Source organism: Argopecten irradians, chromosome 12 (assembly GCF_041381155.1).
Source record: "Argopecten irradians isolate NY chromosome 12, Ai_NY, whole genome shotgun sequence".
NCBI classification, from domain to species: Eukaryota; Metazoa; Mollusca; class Bivalvia; order Pectinida; family Pectinidae; genus Argopecten; species Argopecten irradians.
The window spans coordinates 33,892,438-33,905,068 of record NC_091145.1 but is presented as its reverse complement, the minus strand read 5'-3'; the positions used below and the strand labels follow the sequence as shown (position 1 = coordinate 33,905,068).

At 33.2% G+C, this 12,631-nt stretch overlaps 1 protein-coding gene across 22 annotated transcripts in view; it reads right to left on the bottom strand.

Annotated features, from left to right (window-relative positions):
• LOC138304696 (protein polybromo-1-like) overlaps nucleotides 1-12,122 on the bottom strand; it is a 66,401-nt gene extending 54,279 nt beyond the window's left edge. For all 22 annotated transcript variants that reach the window (XR_011205626.1, XR_011205627.1, XM_069244903.1 and 19 more), the window contains exons 1-7: nucleotides 12,041-12,122; nucleotides 8,062-8,229; nucleotides 7,084-7,169; nucleotides 6,449-6,703; nucleotides 3,730-3,799; nucleotides 3,362-3,460; nucleotides 1,901-1,966 (exon numbers count right to left, since the gene is read on the bottom strand). Coding sequence is in view for 20 of the 22 variants with exons in the window: in XM_069244903.1 (XP_069101004.1) it covers nucleotides 1,901-1,966; nucleotides 3,362-3,460; nucleotides 3,730-3,799; nucleotides 6,449-6,703; nucleotides 7,084-7,169; nucleotides 8,062-8,187 (702 nt within the window). In the remaining 2 variants the exon portion in view is untranslated. The remainder of the gene's footprint in view (nucleotides 1-1,900; nucleotides 1,967-3,361; nucleotides 3,461-3,729; nucleotides 3,800-6,448; nucleotides 6,704-7,083; nucleotides 7,170-8,061; nucleotides 8,230-12,040) is intronic.
• Between the last annotated feature and the right edge of the window lie 509 nt (nucleotides 12,123-12,631).

The window sequence follows — 12,631 nt, the reverse complement described above, 5'->3', positions numbered from 1 at the left end:
TTAACATGGTATCATAGTCTAGGGGAGAGAACTCAGGAACTCTGACTGCAGTTATAATTTAGATATTAAGTGCTTGTGGTGAATTGGGATTTATACATTTTAGAGGAAAAAAAACTTGTATTTATAGAACTTATTGTTGATTTGAACTTATAGCAATTAAAGTGAATTTGAATTTATAGTGCATGTAATGAATTTGAATGTATTAAATTTGTGCATTAAGCTTTTTAGAACTTGTGACGATATTTATCACCAGTAGAATTTGTACACAACGCTCTATCTGCACCCACTCCCGAAATTACTTTTGCAAATCAAATAAGTAGCTTTCAACAATACAGAAACAAGCTATATCGCCACACACATCTGGGTAAAGTCACAGTATCATTCTGACTGTTCGCTCCAGAGTCTGTGTAAAATTCTGAACTTTAGGATATATAACATCAGTCCCTACATGTTACAGTAAAACATTAACAATCATTTGATGTACCTTATCTTCACTATTCTAAAGCTTAATTTGTCAAATTTTAGAAATCTCTCTATACAAAGTGCACCTTAGTTCTATAGTTGATATATTCCTTTCACTTTAGAAAAACAAGCCGACTATAATTTGTGTTCTATGTTGTGTGAACAACTGATTTCCTTAATAAAAACATTAAATAGAAATCTACATAGCCTATCAAAATTGGTTTCATAAAGGTGTCCCACTTACATGCATAATATTATATCAAAATATGGTCACAGAGCACAAAAAGCATGTGTTATTACAACAGTGTGATCAAACGACTACACACACACATTTATCTGTATACTAGATTCATGCAAAGTTCATATCGCATCTGATAAACCATGTCCCAATTGAGTCCAGCTTTATATGATTTACCAATCAAATACAGAAAAGTTGGACATTATCGTGAGTGTTTATTTCACAATTAGCACAGGTAAACATTTCCCTTTCTAATTTTTGTGAGTGTTTATTTCGCAATTAGCACAGGTAAACATTTCCCTATCTTATTAATTTTGAAGTAACTTTTTGCAACAAACTTTCATACATATACCAAAAATGCTCACGCTAAAATGTCCTTTGCATAAATTTCCTTGCATATAAATGTCCATGTTTACAGTAAATCAACAGTAGTTCTGCTACTGACTGATGTCAATGCACGACAATACAACCAATATTAACGAGTCAATCTACATCCAACTTCACCCCAATAACAGGGATGAATGGAGATACCAACTACCCTCTATATATGGTAGAAACGACATAACCAAGCCACCTAGCGTCAACATTTAGATTGGCCAAGATGGCTTGAAAAGGAATGTTGTGTGCACGAGTTAATAATACTACATTTATTATCAATCTTGTTTTGTTAAGTGAACAATCTTCTAAATTCAAATCACCAAACATTTTAAATACTTATATCTTGATTTATCAGTTATATAACAATTTATGCAATGCAGTGTAGCTGTATTTTACTGCCCAAATGTATAATATTCTTTCTCAACACTGAATGTTTATAGCCAATATATATATGGTGCTTTTTTCAGTAAATCTTGTCTATGAGGTGATATACAAAGCTGAATTGTAAATTCACTACGACACCACCAAACAAATATCCATAACTCTGATATTTAAACTGAATTCTCTTCCATGACATAAGATTTGCCACTGAATTCCCTAACATATAGTTTTTGTTTGGACGATTGTAAAAATATTTTTTCAAGTTATCAACGTTTTTTTTGGTTATTTTTTTTTTAATTTTCTCTACAACCCTAACACCAGAGAACACAGTTTCCACCCTGAAATAGGGGAATACAGTTTCTATGTTATTACAACATAAAGATCCACTACTGGTGGCAGCAAGCACTGCTAGGCATGCTACGATATCTGACACACAAATACCTTAGTGTCACCACGCTCCAGTTCATGTTTCCTGTCCCACATCACCTGCTGAAGTGTCACCGCATCCTGTCAACATTTACACAAGATATATAACATCCTGTCAACATTTACACAAGATATATTACATTCTGTCAACATTTACACAAGATATATTACATCCTGTCAACATTTACATGTGATATATTCTACATCCTGTCAACATTTACATAAGATATATTACATCCTGTCAACATTTACATGTGATATATTCCACATCATGTCAACATTTACACAAGATATATTACATTCTGTCAACATTTACACAAGATATATTACATCCTGTCAACATTTACATGTGATATATTCCACATCCTGTCAACATTTACACAAGATATATTACATCCTGTCAACATTTACATGTGATATATTCCACAATCTGTCAACATTTACATGTGATATATTCCACAATCTGTCAACATTTACACAAGATATATTACATCCTGTCAACATTTACATGTGATATATTCCACATCCTGTCAACATTTACATGTGATATATTACATCCTGTCAACATTTACATGTGATATATTACATCCTGTCAACATTTACATGTGATATATTACATCCTGTCAACATTTACATGTGATATATTCCACATCCTGTCAACATTTACACAAGATATATTACATCCTGTCAACATTTACATGTGATATATTCCACATCCTGTCAACATTTACATGTGATATATTACATCCTGTCAACATTTACATGTGATATATTCCACATCCTGTCAACATTTACACAAGATATATTACATCCTGTCAACATTTACATGTGATATATTCTACATCCTGTCAACATTTACATAAGATATATACATCCTGTATAATAATATACATCCTGTCAACATTTACATGTGATATATTCCACAATCTGTCAACATTTACACAAGATATATTACATCCTGTCAACATTTACATGTGATATATTCCACATCCTGTCAACATTTACATGTGATATATTACATACTATTAACATTTACATCTACCAATACTTTAATCACATATGTGATCAGGTATGCTTCAAAATGATCTCTTTCTGATACTGTATATGCAGGATTTTCGTAATAGTTAGTAACTTGCTTAACTCTATCAACAAAATAAACCGTAAAGATCACAAATTAAACTTTTAAGACAAAGAACATAATTTTTTTATATAGTAATAGTTAAGAAAATCTATGCAATAGATTCCAGTCACTAATTATTTCTTTTGTGGGTTGGATAAAAGTGCTCAGGGTTGTTTAACTGATGTGAGAAGTCAGGAGTCAGCATGTGGGTTTTATCCCGGTACTCCAGTTCCCTCCTTCAGTTAGACCACTCAAACACTTCAATCAAATAATCTATACAGGTAAACAGAATTTAACATTATGCTTGGTTGGTTTTTGTTCATAGCGGTCTCTGTAAAACATCTGTTAAAACTTACCTGGTATATCTTGGACTCGTCAGCATTGTACTGCTTGGCATTTTCAAAGACAAGATTTATATCTGCTGTCAGCTTATCCAAACTTCTGTATTGTTTGTACTGTCAAATAAATAGAAATCATCAGATATAAGACTAGACCAGCCCATTATGAAATGTCAGGGGGGAATGAGTTGATATCCTCTGATGAAATCACACAACAATAAATAGTTATATAGAAATGATAAAAGACTGTATCAACTGTATTACTTGTTGTATCGTATAAAGGAGAAATCAATATCACAGTGATGTTAACTGGAACTAAATCTTTCATTTTGTCAAATTGAAAAATATCTGTTATGAAGTAAGTAATGTTGGTAACTACTACCTACCTTCAGCTTCTTGCGAACATTTGACAAGGACATTGGCTTCTTTATCTCCTCATAATAGTCAGGATAAAACCTAAATGATAAACAGAATGACTTGATGTATTCAGCATTCTCTTTCAAACATAATTACAAGTTAAGGTGTTTTTTTAATTTTAAGTTTTTGAAATTTCAAATTTAACAACATTAACGACAGTATGCAGGAATTTAGTTGCTAGGATAAAGAAAGAGATACAAATACATATACAAGTACAGGTACATTAAAAAATATCTTCAAACTTGTTTTACCGCTGGAATATAAAGCAGCAACAGAAAACTTTTACAAGCATGTTCATCTTATACAGTAAATCAAAGTGCCAAGGCCACTCATAGATGCTGTACATGAAGGACTCAAACAAAGGAATAAAAGAATTGGTTTTTCATCTACAGTCAAAATTGCCTTAGCGACCTTCTGAATTCAGCGACCTTCTGTCTTAAACAACCTAAATTATTCCTCCCAGCGAAAATTACTATATAATCTATCTGTATTAAACGACCGTCTGTCTTATGCCACAAGCGACCATGCTTTTAGGATCCAACGACACTCGATGTTCTGTATTTAACGACCCAAATCACACATACATTTGTCTTTTATTCATATATAAAGCCAAGCCAGTTAACTATCCTGTAGGGCTTCCAACCCAACCCCATTAAGGCAAGACAAAAGAGCTATCCATATGGCTTGGTTATATACACGATGTGTTCACTTTGACATAAATTAGCACTTATTCATGCATGAAGTCTCTCGGCTTCGGTACCGATGGCCGAAGCCGTCTGCATGTCTGAGCTGGATATTGCAAGGAAAATGTGCTATTTATTCACGATGTTTGTGATAAAAATCAAGAATAATCACTTCAAAAACCAACTAAAATAATGATGAACAATGATTTACTCACATAAGAACCACATGAATGTAGAAATATGGTACTGAAAATGTATCAGTGTAGCTAAGCATGATGACAGCCATTTTGGGAGATAGTAACAGAGGAGTCGGAAATAGCTGATTTCCGGATTTTTTTTTAATTTTTTTTTTTTTCACACTATTTTTTTCCCATTTTTTTATCTATAAAATAAATGAATAAAATGATGAAAGAAAATAAAAAAAAAACATTAAAAATTATTTTTATTTTTTTTCTGCTTTTAAATACATTGTAATTTTATAGCTAATTATGATATATAAGTGGTAGGCCTAAAAAAATATATATTTGTTTTAGAAATTTTCAATCTTATTCATGAATAAAAACAGAAAGATGAATAAAAAATAAATAGATAATTGAAAAATAAAAGTGCCTAAAATTAAATGCATAATTAAAAGATGTATTAGATTATGTGATTTATTATATATTTAATAATTTCCTATTATTGTGACTGTTTTTAGTACAACAAAACTGTCAAAACATGTCCCACAATATACATTGATACATGTATTTAATAGTTTCGAAAGGGGTGATTCAATTAAGAGACCAACTGTCATATGTGACCTATTTTTGAATCTCCTTTGGAAGGTCTCTTAAAACAATTTTGACTGTATATTAAATTTAGTTAACATGTTGTAGAACGTTTTATTTATATAATGTACTATGTTGAATTTTGAGTTAAACAAAAGATATTAATTATTTTGTTATAATTAAAGTTGATTTAACCACCCTAAGTTAAATAGGTTTTTTGAAATGACTGAAATATAATTATTTAATATATTAAAATTTCTTATTTCTGAAATAAGTACAGTAGATTATTAAACAAATAAATCTGGTAAAAATCTGAGTGCCATTTTCATTTAATACATGAAAGTAATCTATATACACATATTAATTACTGAAATTATCAATTTCATCAATGTCTCTTTAAAAGAAAAGAAAATAATAATATTATTAAATTGATATCCATTTATGATTTAATAACAACAGAAATATTGCGATTTCTGGATTATTTAGTGATTTCCTTGTTAGAAAGACTGACATGGCTGCTTGCATGTGTATCGCTTTGCTTTGCCAACATTTGACTTGTAAATCATGGCCAGATACTTTTATCAAATAAAAAGTCATACCTATATCAACAATCCTTTGATACAGAATGTAATGTATCAAGTGTAACATTGTTGCAAATATGTTGTGTATGTTTGTTTAAACACAGCTTGAACAAGCGTTGAACAGCAAGTGCTATGCAGTGCACTTTCACTACGGTAATATAGTAATGACGTTTAAAGGGTGGCAACTTCAGCTTTCACATCTCTAGATGGAAGAGAGGGTAGTAATTTCATCAGATATAGTTCGGTTTTCTATGGTAATATAGCAGTGTTACGGCCGTACATGTTTTCAGAAAAAAAGAAAGATGGAATTAATGTTACTAGAGATTGACACCTCATGTATAATTTCTATATGTATTTGTTTGATTTGATCTATTTGAGATAATTAAAAGGTAGCTAAAAATAATAAATTCCTGCAATGAAAGGCCTAATTATTATTATTATTATTGTTTTGCTCAGGCTTGCTTAGCGTACCTATAAATCTCTGGGAACCAACGAAACACTTAAGTATAGTTCATTATACACATATTACAGACATCTTGTTATACCCATGAATTTGTTGTAGGCATGTTCATTATAAATGTGATTTATTGTACAACTTCCCAAAATATTTTAGTAAGCTTTATAAGATTTCTATTATTTTTTGTGACCCAGACCCACCTTTTACTGGGCAGTTTGAGGAAGGGCTCACAAAGTGGAGTTCCTGTTGGTCCTTTGACTGTTTTGATGTAGTTAAGTAGGGCCCAGTAAGGATCTCCCTCCTCAAGCTCTGACACGACCGTTTCTGTGCCAGAATCATCATCGTAGTCCATACTCATGTTGGAGTCCTGGGATACTGGGGGTTCAAACGACTCCTCCACAGGGTACGGCAAGTTGGCACAGTACGACGACCAGCTACATTTATCTCGCGATCGGCTGTAGAAAGAATAGTGACGCTGTAAATATCTGTACATATACACTCTATTAATAAAAAAATTTGGAAAATTATGTACTTTACATGGCATCATGTAACATTAAAGATTTTCGCTGACATTTACAAGCCTATTGGCTATATATATCTTCATATTGTCCTAGTTTATGTTAATTTATTTATGCATATATTCAGTACATGTATCAAATTTTTGATTAATCTAAAATTGTTAAAAACAAACATGTTGAAGTTGCTCACCAAATCACATTTAAATGATTTTTAAATAATTTGATAAAAAATACAAGTGTTTAACTTTGAGCTTATATATAAATGATTCTCAAACAATAGATATAAATTTGTGACAGCTTTATAGCTTGTATCCTACCTGGCTCTCTCCCCAGCTTTAGGGGCAATTTTATTCTGTATCTCTGACTTCCTTGTCTGAACTACCTTCTTCAGAGTCTGTGCATCCTAGTACCATATAAGTCAATATCAAATGTCAAATATTGTAACAAAATTAATGCAGGATTTTTCATAATGAACAAATATTTATTAATGGTCCCATGAATTGATACTGTGTAATTTGTTTATTTTTAAAGTTCATATATACGTATACATTTATGATAAGTTTGCTGAAAAGTTGTATAATATGAATTTCTTGTGGAAATTGCCAAGTGAACAGAATACTTTATTTTCTCAGAAAAATAACAAAAACATTTTACACAATTCAGTCATAATCAATCTTAATGTGTTTTCTTTAACCTTGAAAACATACTACTGTATGTATATTTTTTCTTACCAGTACCGGTAAATTGAAATCTCAAGTAGCATACTAGCCAGTTAAATATTATTATGTGGTTAATTTTACAAACAGAAACTTCTTCACTGTACAGATCACAAATATCCCTTAGCAAGAATTTGTAAGTTACATACATCTAAATTATAATTAAAATGTATCAAATAAATTACAAGTTAAGTATATACTTTACACACTGCAAGCAAAAAAGGCTGAATGTTCAAAACTATAGGCTGGAAAATTGTCCAAATAAAACAGATCATGCCGGAGCTGGACACGTGCATATCCACAAATACAAAATAAAAAGGAAAGACAAAACCAAAAGGAGAATTTTAGAGACATCAATACACTATATTTGGGCTTAACACGTGTTCCAGCCAAATTTAGAATGTGTTCTTTATTAAAGGAACTGGGAGTACCATACAATAGAGCAGAATTGAGGATTCTGGACACATCGCTGTGTCCGATTCCAGGAATATAGCCCTATATAGAAACCAATTTTCTGTAATGCAGTGATTCACCGAATATTATTGAATTTATCTTAATGCACTGTTCTTGTTAACACACCTTGTATATAAGGGATTTAGGCTCGTTGAAGGTTTTGGCGTTTTTGACCATCAATAGAAAATCTTTTTCCAGGTCTTCCAGAGTTGTGTATGCTCCTGCTTGTAAGCGCTGACCAATTATCTTCATGTCAATTGGCTGTTTTATTATCTGGTAATACTCAGGGTATTTCTGCAGAATAAATGAAAATGGCCTTTGTTAAAACTACTTTGGAGTCTTTTTTTTTCCATTTAATCTGAGAATTCAGACCTATGACTAGATGCTTAACCAATTTTTTTATCAGAGTACAAAATGTGGAACATGTAAACAATTTTTATTTATTTATTTTTTTTTTTTGCAAATAGTGTCTTTTTAAATAGCCTTCCATTCTCATTTAAATAAAAAAAAAAATCTAAAATTTAATTTAAAGATATTAATTTGTTACTTTGAAATATTCTTCATTGCTTCATTAAGTCTGTTCCCCTTCCCCCAAGGATTTAATGGCAAATTTGGTTGAATTCACTGAGAAGTAAGCTTAAAAGTTTTACCTCTATTTCCCCTATTGTATAAAATGTTCTGAAGGTGTGCAAATTTGTGTAGAACTCAAGGACAAGTTTGTGTAGAAGCCAAAATGTTATACTTACATGTCAAGATCTTGTTCGATTGGGCCCCGCCCTTTGAACACATTCATGCAGATACTATGACTATAGCTTAAAGATTTACCTCTATTTCAAGAGGGCCCATCCCCCGGGGTGCCAGAGAAAGTCTCCTGGATGTTTGTGGCCAAGATGAAAGCATTTATCCCCTATTGGTGCACTCAAGTTCTGTTCCTCTCCCCAAGGATAAATTTGTTACCATATCCATGAGAACCTCTATATAATTTACCTCTATTTCCCCCTATTGTGCTTATATACAATTTCCTGTTCACCTACCACCCAAGGATGTTTGTGACCAAATTTAGTTCAATACCATATCAAAACTCTTGGACAATTTAAAGTAGCAATTTATAGAATTTACCTATAATTCCCTCTTGGCCTCCCCGCCCTCCTGCCCGGGGACCAGAGCCAAAATTTATACAAGCTCATGTTCTTATTATCTCCAAAGGAATATTTCTGCCAAATTTGTTACATTCCATGCGAACTCTATGACTCAAGCAATCAAAGATTTACCTCCTATTCCCCTATTGGGGCCACCCCTCCACGCCCCGGGGCAGAGCCAAGAATTTATAACAAGTTCTCTGTTCCCCTTCCCCCAAGATGTTTCTGGCCAAATTTTGATACAATCCATGCAGAACTCTACGACTAGTAGCAATTTATAGGATTTACCTCTATTTCCCTCATTGGTCCCCGCCCCTCCTGCCCCGGGGGTCAGAGCCAAAATTTATACAATTCTGTTCCCCTTCCACAAAGGATTGTGTTTGTGGCCAAATATGAGGTTACAATCCATGCAGAACTCAAGACAAGTAGCATTGATATAATTTACCTCTAGTTTCCCCTATTTGGGCCCTGCCCTCCTGCCCCCTGGGGTTCAGAGCCAAAATTTTATACACTTTCTGTTCTCCCTACCCCCAAGTTGTATGTGGCCAAATTTAGTTACAATCCATACAAAAACTCTTGGACAATATAAGTAGCAATTTATAGAATTTACCTATAATTCCCCCAATTTGGGCCCCTCCCCTCCTGCCCCGGGAACAGAGCCAAAAATTTATACAAACTCAGATCTTAACTCCCAAGGATATTCTGGCCCCCCCCCAAAATTTGTTACATATCCATGCAGAACTCTAATGACTAGTACGAATTAAAGGATTTACCTCCCCTATTTTCCCCTATTGGGCCCCACCCTTGTTATTTTTTTATTTTATTCCCTACAGCCCCCGTGTGGGCCAGAGCAAAATTTATACAAGTTTCTGTTCCCCTTCCCCAAGGATTTTTTGTGGCTCAAATTTGGTTACAAATTCATGCAGAACTCTGCGACCTGGTACGTTTTTTAAAGGATTTACCTTCTATTTCCCCTATTGGGCCCCGCCCCTCCAGCCCCCGGGGGTCAGAGCCAAATTTTTAATACAAGTTCTGTTCCCCTACTCCCCCAAGGATGTTTGTGGCCAAATTTGGGGTTACATTCCATTCAGAACTCTAATGACAAGTAGCGATTTAAAGGATTTACCTCTATTTCCCCTATTGGGCCCCGCCCTCTCCTGCCCCGGGGGGTCAGAGCCAAAAATATAACAAGTTCTGTTCCCCTTCCCCCAAGGAAGTTTGTAGCCAAATTTGGTTACAATCCATGCAGAACTCATGACCTAGTAGCGATTTAAAGGAAATGTATGACGGACAGACGGACGGACGGAACGGACGACCCGGAACGGACGGACGACGACGACGGACGCCGCGCCATGACATTAGCTCCACCGGCCTATCGGGCCAGTGTGAGCTAAAAAACACTGTTTTGTAATATCTACAGAATCTAATTTGAAAACTGAAACCTTCAAAAGATCTATGTGTTATACAACATGGTACTGAATAGTGTTTGGTGACAGGGTTTTGATGTGTGGTTGTGAATGGGAATTACCATTGCGTTTCAATGTCTGATATATATAAATGTACAGAAAACCGAGTTAGAACACTGTTTCTGTTTCCCAAATAGATACGGGCATCCCTGGTAAATTGTCTCTTTATTTGAGCATGCACAATATTTACACTAAAACATTCATCTCTATTACAACTCAAATAATAAATAGAAATCATACATATAATTGGCACATCAGTGAAATATTCCCAATCAATCTTCATGTTAAACTCCTCAATTTGCTGATTAATCACATTTTATATATATATATATGTTTTGTCTTCTTTGTATTCATTATTTGCCTAAACAGGCAGAAAATAAACAATACAATTCTGAAATGTTCTGAATTACAATTTGATAAGGAATCACAATTCTGAAAGTTCTGGAATTACAACTTGTATAAATTTGTTTTATCCCTTCGATATAATCTTTCTAAAATCACATTTTTCTGTAAATGAGAGTGAACAATGAGTTCTTGTGCCAGAAAGTACTAACATAGCCTCTAATTTCTGTTACGGATTATCCATATCCTGTCATTGTTTGTATTGGATTTTTTTTATACAATGCTATGGAATAAATGATTTTTTTTAATTGTTTTTAAATTGATTAAAGCTCTGTAGGGTGATTCACATGATTCACCCTGTCCTTTGAATTATGAAGAACCTAATTGTTGTCTTCAAAGGGTGAATTGAGTTCACTTTAAAGTTTTGTTGTATGTTTGTGCAAACAAATGGAAATTTGAACATGATAAATATAATGACATAAAATATTTTCTTAGATAAATGGGATCTTAGTTTGTTCTTTCCGTAAATAATAATAAACATATATTTTTTTCATAGTATCTATCCAACAATTTACAACTTGATTTTTTTCAAGTTCGACTACCCAAAATTTCCCCAAAACAGCTTATTTCTCCTGACCCAAATGTGGATGTTGATTATTATAAGGGTTACCTACTCCATACACATGGGGATGAATGGGGAAATAACTATCTTTCTGCTACTAAACGGAACATACATAAGCAATAAGCATTATAAAGAATGCCAAGCACTTTGATTACTACACACTACAAGTAACCTCCTGTTTATTTTTTACATCATAAACTGTTCCTTCTAATCTTCATTTCAAAATATTTCCATCTTCTTTGTCAACTTTTTTCAATTTGCTCATTTTTAATTTTCACTTAGATTTGGTTTTTTTTCCTGATTTTTTAATTTCACTTTCCAACCAGTTAGCTGGGCTTTTTTATCATGAAAGGGTCAGGTTAGATCCATATATACATTATTGGGCCCTCTGAACTGGTTATAGAAAAGGTTAAAAAAATTCAAATCATATTTTTTTTAGTCATAAAGAGGAACAGTAGCATATCGGTGAAGTCTAATCAAAATAAATTTGATTCACACACCCCGCCTATCTACACACAGATGACACAAGCACTCACAGACTTGGACGGCAGTAAGTGGGAAGGCTGGACTTATCTCCCTTTCCCCGTCGCGAGCCATCATCACCGACGAGAAGAGACTTTCTAGGTCCTCCGTGTGTCCGGCTCCTCCACAGGCATTAAACTGCTGTCATTAGAACTTTCCTAAAACAGAAAAGGATTTTCTTGTAATATCAAATCATTAAGAGGCTATAAAGTTTTACTGTTAGCTACCATTTCTGGTGAAGGCACACTATATTGTTATCAAAACACTGTACGAAAATAACAAACCCTATGACTTATCATTTTCGTAAGACTTTAAAACTATGCCTATTTTTCAAGCATGGATAGGATTATGTGACAATAATATTTTAACTATTCAAGGGTGGACAGGTTTTAGAGTCTATAACTGTTTGTTATATGCATATTTTGATCCATTACTACTTTTCACTTATATTTCTACTTTTTACATAATTTTAAATTTTAATTTGTATTTTCACACATGTGAAATGATAATCACAGTGAACATAGCTAGCTTCCAAACGATATATTCAATTTTATCTGTTTATCAGGAGACAGGAGACAATGTTTATGTCTAAAAAACTCCAGAAG